The sequence below is a fragment of the Engraulis encrasicolus genome, chromosome 6 (genome assembly GCF_034702125.1).
Source record: "Engraulis encrasicolus isolate BLACKSEA-1 chromosome 6, IST_EnEncr_1.0, whole genome shotgun sequence".
Lineage (NCBI taxonomy): Eukaryota > Metazoa > Chordata > Actinopteri > Clupeiformes > Engraulidae > Engraulis > Engraulis encrasicolus.
The window spans coordinates 41724050-41737036 of NC_085862.1; the positions used below are offsets into that span (position 1 = coordinate 41724050).

Genomic DNA, 12987 nt, shown 5'->3' on the forward strand with positions numbered 1-12987 from the left:
CCAAAGAATGTTTGATACCTCTTATTGTTTGGAGGTGACAGCCAATCAAAATTGTCATAAAAGTGGTAAAACAGGAAGTGAGGTCATATCTCAGCAACCGTTTGTCAGATTCTTTTAGCTATTTTTCGCACACATACTAGTCAATCCCATGACCTCCCACAAAAAAATCCAGATTCCCAGCTCAAACTCTCTAGTGCCACCAACAGGTAACAGGAAGTGAGCTTATATCTCGGCTGCCCTTTAAGGGATTCAAAATAAACCTGGTTCATGTGAGCACCACAGACATCATATATGAAGACTAGATGCGTCGACCGCGTTCCCGTCATGCAAGCCGAACGTCCGCGCATGGCGGCCATGTTAGAGCAGCCTGCTGGCTCAACCAGTTGCAGTGAGTTTTTGGTGTTGTATACTCTTCAGATGGCCATAATTCCCTCAAATTTATTTCGATTTTCGAAAGGGTTGTTTTTTTACACAGTATAAAAAATTCCAAACGAAAGTATATGTTGATACTGCATAGTGATGCATATCCACATTATTATTATATTATATTACATTATATTATAATGTTCATAGGTCTAAAATCATGTATACTATAATTCAGGGCTTATTCAGGTAATTAAATAGACCCCATAAACAAATGCACAAAGTAATCTTTTATATTTTCAGTAAAATAACAAATAAACGTTCACTTTAGTCTACATTCTACTTTGGTTTCGACAGCTCCACCTTGTGTTCAAAATGAGTCGTGACGCTAAAGCCATCCAGATAGAATGAACTTGTTGCGCTGTAGGCTACATCTCTCTTCCAGTACGTCGTCTCTGTCGTCTATAATTTGATGCAATGAATATATCCATGCCGTCAACGTAATGCACAGCAATTATTAAAATGTGTATTAGCTGTAGGTCTATCAAATTTTTTGGACAAATAGGTTAAGTGGGAAGCATATGCCTATTACTCTCCTGGGCGTTTTACCCCCCAGTCTACACCTAAGTTTTAAGGAGCCCTACCATTTATAAACACGTGTCAATACTTCAGCGAAGCAACAGAATACATTTTTAAGTATCCCAACATTTCAACTCTTCACTTTACTTCAGCTGTAACGGAGGGTCTGTGGAGAGTTTAGGCTGCTTTAATATGGCCGACCTGTGCGGACGTGCTTGAAATACGCGATGACGTATCTAGTCTTCATATATGATGTCTGTGGTGAGCACACTCCCCTCCAAGGAATGCACACCAACATTGGCAAGATTTTGTCCAAAGGGGGCGCTGCAGTTCCTTCTGTTGCCGTGGCGACTTTGGCAACTTTACTGCTTGGCCCCGCATTGCTGCTTGCAGCTATATTTATTGTACAAACACCAATCACACCAACCCTAACCCCTAACCCTAACCCACACCCAGACTCTAACCCACACCCTAACCCTAACTCTAACCCACACCCTAACGGCCCTTTCCCACTTTGCCGGCGAGCGCGTTGCCGCCGACGCCTTTAATTCATTTTCAATGGAAAGCGGCGATGCCCTCGCAAAGGCTTCTGGGATACGCGGTGTGGCTACTTTGACAGTTGATGCGCGTCAAAAAGTTCAGCTCCCTTCTACTTTATGCTAATTACTCGCGGCCAACGCGGAGCGTTATCCAATGATTGTCGAGTACATGAGGAATTCCCATGAAACCAAGGGCTATGTTTTGCTGCTTAAAAGTAGTTTTATGATGGGTTATCATACATTTTCATGTAAGATTCATACACTACAAGAAACTATGAAGTGCAAGGTCTTTGTGCTTATGTTCAAAGGATTATGTACATTTTGAGGACATTCAAAACTACGTGAGGGCTATGAAATGAGTGAAGTAAACACATGTCCACAGTTAGGTAAGGGCAGACTTTGATGTTATGATCGCTGGTTAGCTTGCTTAATCGATATAGACGTGTAGAAAGACAGAAAGAGATATTCCTGTTCAGTGTACTCTGTCACGCCCCTGCATGTGCTCCGACAAGAAGCATTCAGTCAACAAAGGGAGGTGCGTCACGCTTATGAGCGTCAAATGGCCGTCAAAGTGGGAACAGGCCGTAACCCTAACCTTAACCCACACCCACACCCACACCCTAACCATAAATCTAACCCTCTGTCTTATAATAACGAATGCACAATAATAGTAAAAAGCTGGCCGAAACGGCAGCTCAAGCAGAGAGAGTAGAGAGAGAGAGGTTCCATTGGCCCATTGTTTCCGGGTTCTATTATTGGGGGGGGAATCCCCCTTTAGGCAGACTTAGGCAGACCTAAGGACTGTTCTATTCAATGCTAGGAGCATTATGACACGCCCCTTTAGGCAGACCGGAACCTGGTCACGTTAGGTGCCCATAGAAACCTATTATGTTGGCATATCTCTATATACTTAAAGAATCTCTGCCTCAAGTGGACTAAACGGCAGCTCCACTGGCCTAACCGGCACCTCTGGTGGCCTAAACGACGGCAGGGTGGCCTAGACAGCTCTTGCCTAAACGAAAAAGGCCTAAACGACCGGTCACCAACACTTCTAGTTGATCCTACTCTACAAGTATTAAATTCACACTCCAATTTTTTTTTAATTGAATTTGTCTGATCTGAATCTGTTGGATTCAGTCCCTTCATCAATTTGTCTTGTGTGTGTTGTGTCTGTGCCGTATGACCAAACAGTCAGTCACTGGGCCTTTTTTCGTTGTGCGCCCTCCTCACAGCTAAATTGGAGCAGTTAACCAGTGCCAGCTCAGGGATTTGGAAATAAAGAGAAACGAGGGGGGGGGAAAAGATTGCGGGAATCCCAGTAGGGACGCTGAAGACTGGCATTGAAAATCCACATGAATAATTGAGGAGGAGAAATGAGGAGTGCGAGGAAAAGAGCGATGCTCATCATCATGTTTGTTTTTTGGCTCTTGGCAGCCTAAAATCACTTCTCCAGAGCTTTCTGAGAATTCAAAGAAGTCAAAGGCACGCCTCGTCGCAGAGATGCCATCTGACTTTAAAGAGAGCTTGGAGGCCTAGATCCAAAAAAAGAGAGACATTTTTTTTTCATGACATGTAAAATACATAAATCTCTTTTTAGTTGGGGAAATGTCTGATGGAACATTCAGTACATTGCTTTTATGTGTTTGGGCTTTCGGTATGCCATAAGATCAGTAAATTGACAAGCCTGTTCTAATTGAGGATGCAATATTAAGCAGGTGTCAGTGGACTGAAGCAACGTGGGGTCCAGTACACGCCGAATATACAATATCTCGCTGTCTCAGACCCACAACAAATGATCAAAAAAAGGAATACATCTATTGAAAGTCAGGAGTCTTGGAGTCTTTCAGGTGTCTGGTGAGTGGATTCAATTCTGTTTAATCCAGTTTATTCAGTTTTATGTGTTTTGATTATTGCTCCAAATCTGCCATCTGTCAATCTGTTTTAATAAGTTTTAATAAATCTTTAAGATATTTTTATTGTTAAGATATTGTCACAGTGAACACGGGTAACTCTTTTTAAACTCTTCACTTGTGACTAGAATTTAAAATGTGTAAAATGTGACCGATAACATTTATAAACATGGTCTTACCAATAGTAAATATGATCATACAAAGCCAACCCCCTGGTGATTCCCTCTGTTGTGCAAACTGGGTTTAACACAGCATGCATTCTTGTTTTTCTGGACAGAAAGCATTTCATGGAGTCAACACAAGTTTGTCATCTGGACTACTGTATTTCTAGGTTCATCTGTATAGAAACAGACAGATTTACACAGAAGCTGGCAATCAATATTACTGTACTTGGCCTTATATTTCTTTTAATGGGCATTTACACAAATGTCTCTCTGTGTGTGTGCGTGCATGCGTGCGTCCTAGTCCCAGCTCTACATCCAGGGAGCTGGCCAAAGTGGCGCATTAATTTGTTTACAAACAAATTGACGAAGTGGCGGCCCAAGGAGCTGACATGATGTACCTTCCAATTTGCTGCCGCCACACAGCGAGCAGCCCTGCGGTGGGGCTCCAGGGGCCTTCCCTGGCATCTCTCTACCCCCCCCCCCCCCCACCCCCGTCCACTCCTAATACAGCGAATTAAGGCCCTAAATTATTTACCAGGAAGTCGGAGGAGCATGAGAGAGCAGAAAAGTGGGCCGCTATCATGCATAATCTGGCCCGCTCCGCTCCACTCAACGCAGCGTAGCTCTGACAGGAAGCCGCTGTTAGGTCAGATTTACATAACGTTACAATGTGGGTCGCTGGGAATGGGGCTTGGAGCGGAGAGCGGAGCGCGCTGCAGAGAGAGGAGCATTGGCATTACTTTATAAGCACCAACCCACCCTCCTCAACCTCCCTCCCTCCACACACACACACTGCCAGCCACCCTACCAACCCCCACCCCTCCACTCCACTCAGCCTTAACTGCCCCACGCCGCTTTGCAAACGCTCGGCCCATGCGCGCAAATCAAGAGCATCAATTTGTTCGGGGTCTGTGGGTTCACCCTGGGAGATGATGTAACCACTGAGTCAGCTTTCCCCCTGTGATATGTCCAGAAGTGAAGTCAAGTCGGCATGAGTTGATGGGGAGGAGGAGGAGGAGGGGGAGGATATAGAAGCTTCTCATCGTGTTTTGTTTTGATATTTCTTTAAATGGGCGGCAAAGGCCACCGCACCGCGGGGACTTGACGGAGAAAGCGGCGCTCGGATGGAAATGGGGCCAGAGTGAAGTTGGATACATCCTGCATATAGTGGTCTGGTTGTTGACAGAGAGGGGGTTGATTTCGATGTATGTGTGTATGCAAGGGCACTGGAGCATGCTCTGCTGAGTCAGAGAGGTCAGGTGTCGCAAAATTATGGAGAAGAGAAGGGGTGGTGTTGATGGTGGTAGTGTGAAATAATTCAAATGTCAAATGGCTTCTGTTCTTATTAACATCTAATCATAATGTTAAAAAAAGTATTTGAATTACCCCCACCCCCCTCTGCCACTTGACATTAAACTATCATGCTTATTATTTTACTGCTTGGCTAATAGCTCTACATGCCATGCAGAGTTTCTGACATGGGGGGACAAAAGGGACAGTTGTCCCGGACCCAGGAAGAGAGGGGGCCCAGAATTGAGTCCTCATTACATTGTATGTATTGAGCTGGGGGGCCCTTTCAGACGACTTTGTCCTGGGCCCGGCCAAATCTGTCAGCGGCCCTGATGCCATGCCTTAATATTGTGACTTGGACCTGGTGTTGTTCTATTTTTGTCCCAGAAGCACTCGAGACCAAGCCAGTGTAGATCAGTTGCAAGGTTGTAGACTGGTGTCCCTTGTGTCCCTATATGTGGGGAGTTGGTGCTGGGTGGAAGGGCTGGACTAGCACAGGTAAAGGCTCGGGACTTTTTTTGTGCGTCCCCCTCTACATTTTGGGCAAATCTCTCAGAAGATTAATAAATATAAAAATAATCAACCGCATCTGCCCCTGAGGACTGTTGGATCACTGTGAAATGACCTGTATGCCAGATTACCGGCCCAGGCCTGCTGGGTGATGAGGGGGGTGAAGTTGTGGTGTGTAGGTGAGGGCCAATCACCCTGGCCTGCTGCAACAGACTACATGCAAAGAGACTCAAGGAAATGTCAAAACACAGCAGCTAAGATGGCCCAACGCTGTCACCCCTCATCACGTCAAACCTCTTCCGCAAGGTGATGAGTCATCATCGCAGCCTGCTAAGCGCTAAGAGGAGATCGCAGAAGAAAAACTGTGTGTGTGTGTGTGTCTGTTTGTGTGTCTGTTTGTGTGTCTGTGTGTGTGTGTTGTATTTAATCTATGTCTTGTGTGTGTGCACATATGCGTACATGTATGTAAATGCTGCAGCATGTTAGACTGTTGGATAGAACAGACTGAGCTCCGTCGTGCACATGCTCACTCGCTGTGTTGTGCCGCTCGTTTCTCCTCTGCAGCTATTACGCTTCTGATTAATGCCAACATGGCAGCGCTGCTAAACAAGAGCCCGGGGAGCCAGGGAGGGAGGGAGAGCCTCGTTAGCACACACCGCTACTAATTATGTGTTAATAGGAAACCCGTGTCGTGCGCGATTCCCCTACCCCCACCCCTTACTGTACCTTCTTCATTCCTCTCTCTCGCTCTCTCTCTCTCTCTCTCTCCCTTTGTGTATATGCTTGTGTGTCTGTGTCTGTGTCTGTGTGACTGTGTGTGAAGATCCTTCGGATAGCTGTGGAATGATGAAACCAAGAATGCTCTCAAGTATCCCCAGCAGAGCACTGTGTGGCCCCAGCTGTGGCTACTGTAGGATGGAGCTATTGTTGGTGACAAGAGACAAGTGCACTCCTCAAACACACAATAATAACTCTGTAGACTAGTGTTGCTCATCTCAACAGGGGCTCTACAGCCCCCCAGGGCTGAGAAGAGTTGAGAAGGATACAGCTGATTAGGGGGGTCCTTAGTTGCAATTGGAGGGGCTTTAGTCTATTTTATTTTTAAATACTAAGGTGGGCGTTTGCAGGGGGCGTTTGTTCAAAAAAGGTTGAGAACCACTGCGCTAGAGCTATTCGTCATAGTCCCCTGGGCACCGTATATTATACTGATAAAACAAAACAAAACAAATCAGAAAGCACATTTTGGTTAGCTCTATTCTTAGGTGTGGGTTAAATTGACACCCGTGGTGCTCAGTGTTTGGAGGTGAGCAGTCACTGGTAAATAGTGGCCTTCGTTTATGTTTCAAATGCACCAAGTACTGCGCAGGAGAAACAATGAGATGCTTAGGTTAGATATACCACTATTTAGGCATGCCGAGTTTCCATCTGGAGTCACAGTACATGTCCCCCGCCATTGTTGTCCCTTCTTGTCCCCAGGCACGGCATAGTGGAAATGCTACCTCATCATTATGTAAGTGTAGCACCAGGGAAGCCGACGGGTGGGGACAAAGGGGTCTGTTGTCCTGGACCCAGAGAGATGGGGTGCCCAAAATTGGGTCTTCATTACATTGTATGTACAGTATTGGATGGGAGGCCCTTTCAGATGACTTTGTCCTGAGCCCAACAGAAGCTGTTAGCAGCCCTGGCAGCTCAGTCCAGTGTCTGCCATTATAGTATGTGCTGTGTCATAAGAGCATTTCACTTAACCGTATTGTGTAGTAGAGCCTATGTTATAACCTTATTGTCAACAAATAGTAATGAATAGTAATGATGATAGTAATGATGGTGTTGTATTATAATTAAGCTTTTTCAGGAAATAGTAAACAGGATAACTGGAGATCCCATCTGTATGAAAGGGCTTCAGTGCTGTGTGGAATATAAAGCTTTTTAGGGTTTTTTTTAAACCTTAAAATGTTTGTAAAATCATTTCAGTGTTCCATTAACGTGTAGCACTAACGGTAGGGCACTAGGTTACTACGCTGGCGACCCGGGTTTGATTCCGGCCTGGGTCATTTGCCAGTCCTTCCCTGTCTCTCTCTCCCCACTTATTTCCTGTCTGTCCTCCACTGTCCTGTCAAAAATAAAGGTCAAAAACCCTAAGAATATATATATATATTTTAAAACTTGTAACACTATGGAACTAATGGAACACCTGAATCCCCTTTGACATCCTCCATGTCCGCATATCCATGGGTTATAACATGCCAGGGCGTTTGGAGAAGCAAGGCTGACTTGCTGTACGTCAAATAAGAAACAATTATGCATCCAACCTATATGACTACTGAAGAGTAAAACTGCTCAGTTTTGTTTAAAAGTGACCCAGAATATAGCCATGTAAATAGATGAATGAGGGGGTCTGTCAAATCCTCAGTGGAAATCCCTGGAAGGCAGATATGAGATGTGCGTGACTAGACCATCCCGCTGACGTCAAAACAGGCCTGAGGAGCGAGATGAAATCATGCTGTTTGCCCACTGACCCAGCGAGACAAGCCATGCCCTACGGCCAAACCATCCCCCATGTCTCTCCAACACCACCACCACCACCACAACCACCCCGCTCAGATTCCTTGTGTTGCCTGTGTACACACATGGGTGCTCTCGTTTAAGCATCTTTCTGTGTGTAACTTTTACCTTTATCACATGTTTTTGATTGTGCGTGCTGTCCACAAACAAATAAAAGAGACTGATATAGGTCTTTAACTCCACCCCACCCACTCTCACGGCTCCCATTCTTGTGTCCCCAGGGGACGCAGATGAAGGGATGCATGCTCTATATATGCTACCACGGCCTCAAGAGCCCCTGCAAGTAGATGCTTCAGTGAGCACTCACTCTTTCTAATTGACTAATTGCCTCACGGAGACGTGTTGTTTTGTTGTCTTCTTTTCGAAGAAGCTAGGCATAGGGTTTATTTTTAAATGCTAAGGGTATAGCTCATCGTCTAAGAAGCCTACGCTTTGGCTGCATACGTGTGTCTTGTTTGCAGCGGCACGCAATGGCGATCGCCGCTCTGTGCTGCTGTGCTGCTGTGCTGTGCTGTGCTGTGCATTCGAGTCTGTGCGGCAAGGTCATCACTTTGGCGGCATGAGGATTGGCCGCCTTGGGGCCCGATATTTCCGTCCTCCCATGGTCGGTCCAGGGTCTTGTTTACCCTGTACCAGGGCTGGACATGGACCAAAAAAACAGACCGAGCATTTTAGCATAGACCAGCCCCTCACGATAGCCCACTTCTTATAAAAATATATTAAAGATGCACCGATGAGCCACCCCATCTAGATTGTGGAATGGTGTCTAAGGGAAAAAAATAATAAGAATAACAACAACAACAACAAAAACATTGGCCCTTGAGGACTGTCGGCCCACTGGGAAAATTCCCTATATGCCAGCTGACCAGTCCAGCCCTGCCCTCTACCGCTGTTGCTGCTTCTGGCTCCCGTTTTTTTCCACCCCTCTCACTGACTTTAAGTCTTGGGAGAAAAATGGCAATTAGTGACAGCTTGCAGGCTGTTCATTAGCCTGTTTAGAAAACAAAATGATGAAATTATACAGTGTAATTAAGCCCTCAGTTGAGCTGCGCTTTGTGGTATTGTTGTGTGTGTGTGTGTGTGTGTGTGTGTGTGTGTGTGTGTGTGTGTGTGTGTGTGTGTGTGTGTGTGTGTGTGTGTGTGTGTGTGTGTGTGTGTGTGTGTGTGTGTGTGTGTGTGTGTGTGTGTGTGTTTGCTTGCGTGTGTGAGTGCTTGTGTGTGTGAGTGTGTTTATTTGCGATATTCTTGGCCCAGTAGAAGAGGCCTCTCAATTTAATGGTGGTGTAATTATCTGTGTTTATCTCTACATGGTTTCAAAATAATCAGCAAAGCAAAGACAGAATAGTACCTGGACTCGAGTGTCATAAATAGGACTGCTTCAGGCCAAGAGCAGGATTTTTCAGTGTGTCCCAGTGGAAGGGCAAAGTCTCTCTTAATGCTTCACTGCCACACATAAATCTGTTTGAGAAGTTTTGTTTTGATTTCCACAAACACTGACAACTTTATTCTCTTTGCACTCTTTGATCTGGAAGGCTATTGGCAAAGTGGTATCTTATTTTACGACACCAAGCAAGCACACTTAATGGTCTCCTTAAAACAACACGAAAGAAACCTAAATGGAAGAAATCTAGGCCACTCTTTTTCTGTTTAACATATGTTATTGGAAATGATACAGTTGACTACATATTAAAATACTAGCCTACTATAAAACTATTCAATATATTTCATCTTAAGGAATTTCTGACCTGAATTTATTTTACACCACATTCCACATTATTACACAAATGACATTTTTCGCTGTTTCCCCAAATAATCAATAGAAATGACAGTCGTCATAATTTTCAAGTCATTAGCCATTAGAGTACAATTGAAAAGTTTTTGAACGAACCTTCCAATGATAATGGTATTTTTTTAAATAATAAAAAACTTAAAATGCTCAAAATTGCTCTGTTCCAAATTATTACGCAAAACAGTTTTGTAGTGTTGTAATCCAAATTTCTTTCTTTCTTCAAAACAGTTGGCATCTGGTACCTTCTAAATTACATTTCAATGCTCAAAACTTGGTCATAAGCTGTAACTGGAATGCTGCATTTAACATTGAATTTAATGGCAGGGCATTGCATGGGAGTTATGGAAGCCCAGATATCCTTGATGCTTTGCTCTCAGCAGTTTCTGTTTGTTTGCTCTGGTGACCCACACTTCACTCTTCAATATACCCGTAAATTTCCATGCCACGTTTAAGTGCTTTGGTGGTATCGACATTCTAACTCACATAACATCTAACTCACATAACATCCCATTCATTTTCAATGGGGTTTTATGTCTGGTGAGTTTGAATGTCGATATCACCAAAGCACCTAAACGCGGCTTGGAAATCTACGGGTATATTGAAGAGTGAAGTGTGGGTGTCATTTCTATTGATTATTTGGGGAAACAGCGAAAAATGTCATTTGTGCAATAATGTGAAATGTGGTGCATTTTATTTTTTACCCGGCTTGGTATGTCTGAGTGGATTCTGAGTGCACTCCCCCTCCTAAATCTTGCCTAGCGTGGTGTTCATGGCAACGGACATACAGTAGTACCTAACGGCGAAAACACCAAAATCATCAACACTCGCAAACACTGACATGAAGTTGAAGTTGAAGTTGAAGTTTTATGCGGTTTTATTTGCAGAGTATGTTTAAGGGTTTTAATAGAAAAAAGGGGGCAAACCAAAATACTGAGTTTGTTAAAGACTTTTTAAAGATGAAAAGAAGACGTATTTTTGAGAAATGGGGGGTGGTGGCTAGGGGCATGTGGGCCACATGTGGGCCGGACCACCGCCGTGGGCCACAGAGTTTAGTTGGAGTCGTCCTCGGCCCGTCTCCACTCGGCCAGCATCCTCTTCTTGGGTGGGGAGCGTGGTGCGGTGGAGACGCTGGGGGGGCTCCTGGAGGCCTGGCGCTCTCTCTTCTCCCCGGTCCTGGGGAGGCTGGCTTCAGACCACACCTCCATGTCTGTCAACAACAATAATAACAAACACTTTTTGATTATGATGGGCACAGCAAATATCTAAGTCGTGACATTGACGTGTCAACACAGCACATTAAGTCCAAGTGTTGGATATACATAATAATGACATTGGAGTCATTGGAGAGCCTGACAGTCTCTAACCCTAGCCGGGGAACTCCCATACTGCCTTTAGTTCTACACAATCGTTCCGATCTGAAAGACAGTATGGGGACTATGACTCATAACGGACCAGATTATGGTCCCTGTCTCTGTCCAATCAGAGAGCAGGACGGGTGTGTCATAATGGCCAAGTATTCCGACCTTTACAGTGTCTCTGTCAAATCAGAGAGCAGGCAGGGTGTCATAATAGCCAAGTATTCTGCCCCCTACGGAATTTACAGTAGGCAGGTCACCAGACCTAATCTCACTTCTGATTAGGTCTGGTGGTAACCAGGCAACTCTACCCCTATAACAAATATGCAATTGTATTAAATCTAAAATAGCATATTATTGGTGTGAATGTGGTACTTTGTGGATGTGTCATCATATTTTCACACAATACGTGACAGGCCATTATAGGATTCTCACCTGATGAGCAAGGCTCTTGCCAGATTGGTCCTTCTCCCTGGTAGTAGCAGGCCCTGGAGCAGTTGTCCTCTGGCCTGGTGCTGAAGGCGTGGGTGCACATGGCCTCCTCGTCTGAGCTGGGCATGCGGCCCAGTCTGGGCTCCTGGCCGTAGATCCTCTGCAGTTTCTCCACGCAGGTCCTGCAGGGCTTGCCAGGGGCCAGAGCCTTGTTGAGGCGGTCCACTGCCTCCGCGTACCTGATGTAGTTCCAGTACCTCTCGCTGTCAGGGTAGTCGGGGATCCAGAGGTCCTTTGGGTAGGGCATGGACCACCCCAGGAACTCGATCCTGGACTCATGCTGGTCACCATGCTGCCTGCTTGGGCTTGGGGACTCTCTCTGGCCCTGCTGGTTATCTTCTGCGCTGGTGAACTGGTGGATGGTGTTCATCTTCACCTCATCTCCATCTTCCTCGTTCTCACTGATGATGCGCTCAATGTCCAGCAGAAGGTCGTCTTTGATCCCTCTCAGCAGTAGGACAGCCACAGTAGGCTTGTTTTCTTGTTCTGTAGAGACATTTGCCATGCTTCTTCCTCTTCCAATGCAAGGGCATGATGTTGGATCAGCTACAGGTGAAAAGAGAATAACTTATTGAGAAAAATGTGATAAAAACAACTGACAAATACCAATTAATTTTATAAATTTATATTTTCACCCTTATTAACTTAATAAAAGTCACGAAAATACATACCATCCAAATGAGACAGGGGGAACATCTTGGATGACATTGTTTTGTCAACTGAGCCTCAGATCTACCTGACAAAAGTGATTTAAGATCTAATAATAAAGCTGCCCCAGGAGAGACACAGTGAGGGGAACAGGCCTTTTTGATTTAGAATGTTAGCTTCGGAACATTTGGATCGTTCTAGTTTCTTTGTTGATTGGAGATGTTGCTTTCACCATACTTATGACATCACAATTAAGCCAACAGTCAGATTTAGAACATTGATGGTCTGTGGGATTAATTTCCATTCACAATGGATGATAGTTTGCCCTGCCAAAAGCCACTTCCATTTGTAACTTTAAATGGACATGAGTGTGTATTTATGGAAATGGCCCAATACACATGTTCTGAAGGTTTTCTTTTTTGAGCACTCACTACTTTTTAAGATGTTTGTATGAAGGATAAAACAGAGTCCTACCTCCTCATTCAGTTTTGCCTTGAAAATGTTAATGTTGATGTTATATTTTACATCAACAATTACTCACGTTCACATCATTTCAGAGCTCTTTAAATGATCAGGTTTAGAGACATTTTTAGTTTCAATCAAAAAAAAAAGTTCCTCTGCCCCAATTAAGTTTTTGCTCTTTTAATATCCTCTATCATTTTGTTTAAATAATAATAATAATAATAATAAAATATATAACCTAATTTGAATATTTATTATTATTATTATTATTATTATTATTATTATTATTATTCTGATTAGTGTTTGCTGTTATTGTTGTTGCTC

The 12987-nt window shown here is 44.3% G+C and overlaps 1 protein-coding gene across 1 annotated transcript; it reads right to left on the minus strand.

The window, feature by feature from the left end:
* Positions 1–10545: 10545 nt before the first annotated feature.
* LOC134450396 (uncharacterized) lies at positions 10546–12372 on the minus strand. Its single transcript, XM_063200242.1, has 3 exons — positions 12225–12372; positions 11497–12099; positions 10546–10913 (listed from the first exon to the last, which is right to left on the minus strand). Exons 1-3 carry the CDS (start codon positions 12259–12261, stop codon positions 10756–10758), a joined length of 798 nt encoding a protein of 265 aa, XP_063056312.1. The 5' UTR covers positions 12262–12372; the 3' UTR covers positions 10546–10755.
* Positions 12373–12987: the final 615 nt, after the last annotated feature.